The sequence below is a fragment of the Haemaphysalis longicornis genome, unplaced genomic scaffold (assembly GCF_048455015.1).
Source record: "Haemaphysalis longicornis isolate Haplotype H1 unplaced genomic scaffold, Haemaphysalis longicornis Haplotype H1 scaffold_1, whole genome shotgun sequence".
Classification (NCBI taxonomy): Eukaryota; Metazoa; Arthropoda; class Arachnida; order Ixodida; family Ixodidae; genus Haemaphysalis; species Haemaphysalis longicornis.
The window spans coordinates 13186383-13195155 of record NW_027526203.1 but is presented as its reverse complement, the minus strand read 5'-3'; the positions used below and the strand labels follow the sequence as shown (position 1 = coordinate 13195155).

At 47.4% G+C, this 8773-nt stretch overlaps 1 protein-coding gene across 1 annotated transcript; it reads right to left on the bottom strand.

Annotated features, from left to right (window-relative positions):
* Positions 1-747: 747 nt before the first annotated feature.
* Positions 748-8573, bottom strand: LOC144175200 (uncharacterized). The gene is made up of 3 exons (XM_077704305.1): positions 7821-8573; positions 6366-6573; positions 748-2107 (listed from the first exon to the last, which is right to left on the bottom strand). The coding sequence occupies exons 1-3, from the start codon at positions 8301-8303 to the stop codon at positions 1725-1727; spliced, it is 1074 nt and encodes a 357-aa protein (XP_077560431.1). The 5' UTR covers positions 8304-8573; the 3' UTR covers positions 748-1724.
* Between the last annotated feature and the right edge of the window lie 200 nt (positions 8574-8773).

The following is an 8773-nucleotide window of genomic DNA, read 5'->3' as shown; positions in this document are numbered from 1 at the left end:
GATGCTGCTGCGGGCTCAGAGATGCACGTGCCAATGGGCACATGAGCAAGGGGCGTAATGGGCATGCACGTTTTTCGTATATTGTGAACGTTGAGCCTGCACCGGCTCTTGCAGCACCCTCTAAAAGCCATTTTACAGGCCGCTTGAATAGGTGTTCTTAGTTTACCCTGCAGCGCCAAGGCATTAACCAGGGAAAATTCAAAAGACAATGCAAACAGCAAAAACGTAAATGTACAGTCAGCTGCTTTGTCACTACTGCAAGCCCAGCAAATGGAAAAAGTTGGGTATAACAGCCAATCCATGGCAATGCCTGTTATGAGAATTGTAGTTGCCTTCAGAACATCTCCAGCCACTGCTCACGTACTAGCCATAACGGTTGCACTCTTCTCAATTCCGGTTTTACAATTTCCAATTTATAATGGCCAATTGGACGAGCACACCCATACTGTGGCTGTCATTTCTGTATCTTGCAGTCTATGGTTTTTAAGAGATCAGATTTTAAGTGCTGCTGGCCTTGAGGGGAGGGGGGTGGGGACAATCAAAAGCACCAATGGCAATGAAAATGCAATTCATGGTAACAGTTTATTAATTACGAAAACATACAGGTAGCAGCAAACAACAAAAGGAATTGACAACGTGAAAAAAAATGGTTAAAAGTTAATCTGATATCCAAAACGTATCGGTGGCAGAAAACAAACTATGAAAAAAAGAAGAAACAAGAAAAAACAAACAGTTAAATTTAAAGGAAACGGGTTCCTTGACAATAGCATCTGTCAATCCGTTGCACTCTTCAATCAATCAATAAGTTTGACATACACAAACATACAGATGTCAAGAGCACGGACAAAAAGCCTTGCATTCCAAAAGTGGGCGCAACTATTTTACTTCGGGGGGGTGGACCTTCAAGCACCGTGGAGCGCGCACATCGACCGAAAAGGAGCAGATGTAAACAGCAAACAGACAGAAAGAAGGCGCCTAAATCTGGTTCCCAACTGGTGTCTCAAACCACCACCTCCTCCTCAAGCTGGGCCCCAGAAGAGTGTCTGCACAAACAACGTCCCACCTTCAACATGACCAATACTTCTGGCATACATTGTGCCCCATTGCTAACCCCACCTCTGCGCAACTGGGCTCAGGTAGCTGCAAACCAGGGATCGTCCACAAATAAGGCATCAACTTGGTCTGCACCCTGTAATTAGAGACAACGCAAAACACTTTCGCCACTTTTGCGTGTTCTTTTGCTCCAAGAAACTGACTGTCTTTCGGTTCACCTCACACACTACAATGTGTATGCATGTCCAACGATACTTACTTAGAATAGGGAGACATGGTAAACACAATCACCCAACGCCAGGGGCCAAGCTGTGGTGCTCATGGACAGATGTTTACAGCGACAAAAAGCCAACAAAAGCAACTTGACGGGGTCTGCGCCACTTAATGTACAAGTCACGCAAAATTATAAATACAAATTGTAGTGCAGGCCGCGCATGCATGAATATTGCATTTATACATTAAAAATCAAATAGCAATCAGCACCACCACCTTATCTAAGGGCATACAACAACACACATCTGCTCAAGAGTACACATCTACTCGCAGCCTGCACGGAAAAAATATACACAGTGTCTAGAGTGTCATCCAATGACACTCTAGCTGATCGCTGCAGGCATGGCTAGAGTGCCGTGTCATACTACTCTGGATGTCTAAACATGCAGCACGGTAGGTTAGTGCAAATATTCATGCAATGATGGTGGCCGCAGGCCGAAGAACATGCCTACTTGGCTGCCATAGATACACGTGTGGCAATTCGTGAGAATTGTAGCCACCCAGTACATTTGTGGCACATTCTGTAGCAGAAGTTTTTGATTTTTTTTGAAGTCAAGGAAGGCAAACAGATTTACTGTCTTCCCAAAACCCCATTCAACTGCCTGGCGCACGGTGCTCATGGTGCTGTTAAAGTTCTGCTGCTGTGGGCTCAGGGATGAGCCTGCATATGGCCGCATCAGCAGTGGCCGCAACGGGTACGCAGGGTCGCCATATATCGTGTATGTTGTCCCTGGCACCAGCCGTTGCAGCTTTTCGTACAGCCCACTTTCCCTCAGCATACCTGCGAAAAATGCAGACAATGAGATAGCGTGTTAGTGCACTCAACTCCCTTCTGGAAAACAACTTTGTTCAGTCGCACAAGCAAGGCTGCTCAGACAACCATGCATGTACAGGATTGCGCAGAAGTAAACGGAGCACGCAAGCGGTGGCCAAACTGCATTGCTGCACCGCGTATGGGTGCCGACGGGAACCAAGGAGCGCCGGTCTAAAAGTGCGTTCGCACTGCACTTGCCGCCCTATCTGATATGTTTAATTACCGCTCTGCTGGCATGCCATATTGGGCGTAACGGTCTTCCAAAGGCCTCACTGCGCTATAGTGGGGCGCACCTTGCAAACACGGTATTGCTATGCTAAAAATGAAAATTCTGTAATCATACTATATCCGTAAATGGCCATGCTTCACTGCGGAACAGGCAATGTGGAAAAGCCAGCTTACAAAAACCAAGCTTACACTGATTTTTCGTTAGTTGGCTTCACCTTTAGGACAGATGCGTTGCTAGAAGGCATTTCTGCAGGGGCAATAAAAGCCTCCCTAAAATATGGATGTCCTAGTACCTTTTTTTATTTTTATAAGGTTTATCTATTTGTCTATACTGGGAACTGGTTTTTTCCGTGGCAGGAAAACCTGCTCCGGAAGGAGTGTGAGGCGATACCACACCCAACTATAGTAAACTGTAGGTTCTTGACTGAACGATTAATTTAAATTTTCAATACATGAAAATAATTTGCATGTTTTGAAACAAAAATCACACGAAAATGGTTTACTTTAATAATTTACGTGAAAGTAATTTACATGCTACAAAGCACCTTCCACCCTAATGGTGTCATGAATTCTGCGGGGAAATGAGGCGTACCTATGAGGCGTACCTCACCATGCCCTGACTTCCCATTCCGCCTTTACAGCCAGCCACAAATAGTCGGCGGTCGTCGTGGTGAGGTAGAAAATTTATTTCGTTTCCCCAAAAATGCTCTCTATGGGGTGCAAGTCGGCCCCATTCAGAGGCTACTCGTACAGCCGGACATCGCGCTCTTCCAGTAACCGCTAAACAGCTTTGAAAGTGCGGAAGGGGCTTCGATCTTGTTGTGAGATGTAGCACCCCTCTTTGAAGGGCCCGTTCACGGCATTTGGGGATGAGCTCATTCTCGATGACTTGGCAGGATGTGGGTGGGTTGAAAAGGCGTGGAAGCCTAATTAGGGGGCCAAGGCAGTTCCTCGTTACGGTTCCCCACACATTCACGGAACACCGACTGCTGCTGAAAACCTGGGACACATGCTCGATCTAAGAATTGTCGGAGCAGCTGATTTTCATACATTTTTGTATAGTTTTGATAAAACAGAAATGACAGCCCTTTTCAGTAACCAAACTCCCTCCATGAAAATTTCTGCCGCCGATTTTTCCGCACCCCTAAAATGGGGAATCCGAGATATATTCAGCTTCGCTGTAAAAAAGATGAAATCTCATTGCAATTTGGAGGGAAAGAATGCTGCCAATGGTCTATAAATTGGATAGTCTAAATTTTGTGAGTGGCAATTTGGTCCTCAATGATGATGATGTTTGGAGTTTAATGGCGCAAGGCCAACTAAGGGCAAAAAGTGCCAAACAATAATTTGGTCCTCAATGCAAATCTATTGGCTGCATGATGAAGCTCCTATTGCATGACCTCATAAGAGCAGCTACTCGACTGTCGGCTACGCAAGAAGCTAGCACGTTCCAGGGACATGGAACGGCAGTACGCAGTCATTCACATCCACACCCACTCGAAGGGGCAAACATATCAAACGGGCCCCCAAAAGGGCAGAGAACACTTGCGCATTGTGTGCTTCCAACTGATTCTGGAGGAGAAAGGAGCTAAAACAGCACCACACGTGCATAAAGGAGTTGCACTACACCCTCCTCCACATTTGCAGCCAAGGCATGTGAAGCTATCACCCAAAACTGGCTTCAAAGTGGTGCGCTCAAGTCCCTTTATATTGAATGATTGGGTCGTAAATCATTTATAAGACCGCATGCTAAGCCGCTGAAGCACCACCCACACAAGACGATGTCATAGAGATGGGACTCATACAGGCGGCAAAGATTGCGATACGCAAGGAAGGCGGACGGTGACAAGCAAGGGCACCTACAAAAGCTGGCCTCTGCTTGTAGGTGATGTGAGTGTACATAAACCTCATTGGGATGTCACGAACTTGTGGCGGTGTGAAAAAATAATCATCAAAAATGACAAAAACAAAAGAAATATATACCGAACCCCTAAAACTACACATAATAAATTAGGAAAATAAAGCCCCTAAGATTAGTTATGAGAACGCAGTGTTAAGCTTTATCATGTGGCCGTACCTAAATATCCGAAGCAAAGTTATCCAGAACCATTAAGACTTGGGACGTTGTCCATTTCTGTTCACGCACCCTCAGAAATACTGCCCTAATTGAAACAACTATCGCTCTGCTACAGAGTCGGGCAAGGAGTTTTTAACAGCGGAGCTGCTGTACGTCTGGGCTTTACGGCAGTCGGGTGTAACGTCGCATCACGCTCCTTCTGAGGCAAGTTTTTCTACCCCCCCCCCCAAAAAAAAAAAAAAACATCCCAGTGAGGATAAAACAAAATCATAAAAGTGGTCCAACGGCCTTCATATTTTTCATCAGAAGACGGCTTATGTTTTCCCTAAAGTGAGTCTGCTAACAGTGCATTTGCGCGTAGAGGTGAAGCCGACTTTCAAAAGATCGGTATAATCTTGGTTTTTGTAGGCTGGCTTTCCCACACTGAGTGTTTCGCCGGGAAGCATGGTTACCTATTTGTGAAGGTGAGAGAGAGAAATCCCTTTATTTTACGAGCAAGTTGGCTTAGGAACACGTGGCTGCAGTGGCTAGGGCGGCGGCTCGGTCAACCACAGGTAGCTGCACCCCCGCTTCCGAGTGGCCCAACAAGTCCTACCACTGCTCACTGCCGCAGATGGCTAGGTGGTGGAGGGGGGGCGGCGGCGTGAGACTTGCGAGGACAGGCCACATGGTGTGAGAGAAGGCGTCAAGGCAGTCACAGAGAAAGTTAGGGGAAGGGAACTGAGAGGAATGGACCTTGTGAGGGAAGGTACGACTGGCGCAGGAATTGGTCTGTGTGGGAAGGTACAACTGGTGCAGGAATTAGTCTGGAGGGATCGCCATAGGCGCTCCTAAGCGTTGGGGAGGGATGTGTGGTCAAGGTGGATAGCGACGGCGGCAGAAACAGTGATGCTGTGTGACTTCTTCACATGAGAGAAGTCTATTGCGGGCCGACCGAGAACCGTGGTGGGGAGCAGGAACAACCCCAGCACGGCTAGTATGTTCTCGTGCTGCTTTGTTGCCCGCCTCAGGTTAGTATGATTACAGAAAACGGCTCCAAATTTGGTGTTATTGAGTCAGTAGTGAAGTTGTAAAACGAAAAGTAAATGCCGTCTGCTGGCAATACATGGCCATCCACGGAGGGAGTTGGGTTACAGGAAATGGCTGTAAATGTTGCTTTACCGGAACTATCGCGAAATAAATTATATGACAATGAGCCACGAGATGACTAACATTATGCCCCACAGCTCCACTGGCCATCCTTCATATAGTAGAAGGGCATTGAATTTTTTTAACCGTGCGTGTCGAAACATCGGCTAATTAGTATTTTCTTTACCTTGCCATTGACATAACAGCGCCAAAGGCGTCAAATTCAAAGCTGTAGAAGATTCTCGTGAAAAATAGCAACGTAGGGTGCTCTCCCAGCCCCCTGCTTCGAGAAAGCGGTTGGTCCTGCTTTTGGCCGAAAGTATGGACGGCCTGTAACAAGCCATAGGCAGCTGGTTCGCAGTCACTGGCAGCCAGCGTGCCCGCAAGCCGCCACTCGTGTCTTTTTCATTTAAAATAAGAAATTGGGACAAATGAAAGATTTGTCTTTGTAAGGTTCTCTTCGTTACTTTCATTCTTGGACAATACGGTCACTTTACACATCTCACCTTCGGGGCATGCTGTCCTCGAGACACTGAATTCGGAGCTTTGCTCGGTTGCTGGCTGGTTAAAGGTCTCTGCTTCAGATTACGCAAAGATGGCTGTAGAATGAGCTGGTCGAAAACATGGCAATGTGTTCATATTTCTTAGTAGCTGAAAATCGCATTATTGTCTACAAAGGTTAAACTTTGTGCTCATGCCCCGATACCACAAGTGCCCTTTACCAAGCACTACAAGTGTCCTTTGCCTTCGCAGCTATTGTGGTCTACACCCGACGACAATAGCTACACTCACCAGCATCATGCCTGTGCCCTGGGTAAGGCCCATCCAGTTCGCACACTATGCCATTAGCACACATGATGGCCTGGTACTTGACTGCATGGACCCTTTTGTGCCCCGAGAAGTAGATCCTCTGCTCCACGGATGGCCGGCAGATGGGCCTTGCAGTGCCATCCACAAAGCCCCAGCAGTTTGTCAATGCAGCTCCTCTGTTGTGCACAGCCTGCAGTGAAGAAAGTCTTAATTAAACACACAATGCGAGGAAAGCTTGTAACCGTACTAGCACGCACAAAAAGAAAAAAAAATGCCAGGTCGGCTGCTTAACACAGGAGGATCTCATAGTAGTTCTTTAGCACTAAAAAGGAGCAATTGCTCTGTTCATACATGTTCCCTATTTGACTTGTCTTAATGTAGTCTTTATTGTTCTGAAATTGAAGAAAGCTTTCAAAAGGTGGACCTCACTGCATCGCTGCTTGCTATGAGCCACCTTTTTGAAGTGTCATAGCATAGACTACAATGCAGTGCACGGAATGTAATTGGCAGGAATGTGATCCTCGGCTCCCTTATTTAAAGAAGTGTCATGCCGGACGGACCCCGGGTTTCTGTGTTGGTACTGACTACAGTGACGAGGCCCGTCGCTTTAAAATCTGCACTACAGTAACGGGCCCCCTCATCTGTTCATGCACTACACGTGTTTTGCCAGTCAGTCGTTCGCACGAGCTGCCTGGCGCATGCGCTGCCTGGCGCTTGTTTATGGAAAGGCTGTGTCTAGCGTTCCGTCCAGAAGGAACGGCAGCTGTCACTAAATTTCCATCCAGAGGAAACACAACTCGCTTTGAGAGCAGTCTCTCTTGATTTTTTACCCAACCGGCCAAACCGCTACCGCTCACTGACTAGCCAGAATCACTGTTAATTATTAATCACTGGTAATAATTACAGGAGATCGGGCGTAACTGGCGATGGCTACGTCGGCCTTGGCTCCAGTGAGCGGGAGCGGTTCGGCCGCTTCAGTAAAAAACCAAGACCGACTGCTCTAACCGTGTGAATGGTTTTGCTGTTACAAAACGCTAACCACGCAGCCAGCCCCCCCCCCCCCCCAACACACACACACACACACACACACACACACACACACACACACACGCACGCACGCACGCACGCACACACACACACAAAAAAAATACCACGGTGCGAGAATCGAACCACAGACTGCAACGTCCGTAGTCAGCGGCAGAACCACAACACAAAATCACAGAACGAGAAGCGGCGGCTAATCGGCTGGTTTTGATTTTGTTATATTGAGAGGGCCCCGTCACTGTAGTGATTCTTTTAAAGTGACGGGGCCCCGTCACTGTAGCGCAGATTTTAAAGCGATGGGCCCCGTCACTGTAGTCAGTACCTTCTGTATTTCATAACTTGGCGAGTGCAATACACCACGCTGAAGAGTAACGTAAGCAAGCATGTACTAACCTCGGCCAACTCCGGGAGGTCGTCCACGGTAAGCCACTGATGGGAGTTGAGGTCTCCCAACAGGTGGCCGAACGTGGTCTCGACGTGGTTGAACAGATGGTTCACCACACTGGACATGGACGACGAATGACGACCGAACATCGGCTCTAAGTCCCACCACCTGTTGGGGTATGCCAGTCGCCGCAGACCCATCAGGAGTGCCTCCTGGCCCGAAACTTTCACACCTTGGCTGCTTCGGATTACATCCGGCACTCTCAGTTCCCCCTTGAGCAAGTCGAGGTGCTGCTTCTCGAAGCGGAACATCCTCCGGAACTCCTCTTCATCGAAGCTGTTGACGTCCAGCAGGCCGCCGCTCGATTTGTACTGGCGTGGCTTTGGCTCCCGGTAGCCGAGAAAAAGGTCTTCCAAGTCCGCCCAACTCAAATCTAAATACAAAAGCTGGTCACAAAGGACGCTGGCACGGGTTGGCCTCAACTTAGGCATCGTTCAACGATGAGGAGCACTACAGGAGCACAACACTACAACGATCAGGAACACTACAAACAACACTGAATAAGAAAAAAAGCTAAAACAAACGGTGAAATTATGCACACCGTTGAAAGTTATGTACAGAGAAAAGAAAAGAAAACACAAGAGAAAAGACAACTGTGAGAAGTGGCGCACAGAAATGAGTACACTGTAGCCCAGTCGAAGTAACTAGCCGCAGTACTGACATTGGATTGTATTGACTTCATTATGCTGACGCTCCAATATTTTGAAAAGAAAAAAAATATTTTAACTATACTTGCTGCATTATTAGTTGCATTGAAGGCAAAATATAGTACACCCACTAAAGTATTTGAAAATTTTGTAATTTACGCCTTCCGAAAGCTTTGCTCGTTTGCCGCAACAGCGCTGCGAGTGAAACACGCAAAGCGGCCGGGGAAAACGCTATACTAAAACTGGTCGCGGGC

Bases quoted from the DNA above. Each gene is read 5' to 3' on its own strand.
- LOC144175200 (XM_077704305.1), bottom strand. From the start codon at position 8,303: ATGCCTAAGTTGAGGCCAACCCGTGCCAGCGTCCTTTGTGACCAGCTT. The intron at 6,574-7,820 runs GTTAGTACATGC...TCTTCACTGCAG, and splicing joins ACCTCCCGGAGTTGGCCGAG to GCTGTGCACAACAGAGGAGC. The intron at 2,108-6,365 runs GTGAGTGTAGCT...CATTTTTCGCAG, and splicing joins AGGGCACAGGCATGATGCTG to GTATGCTGAGGGAAAGTGGG.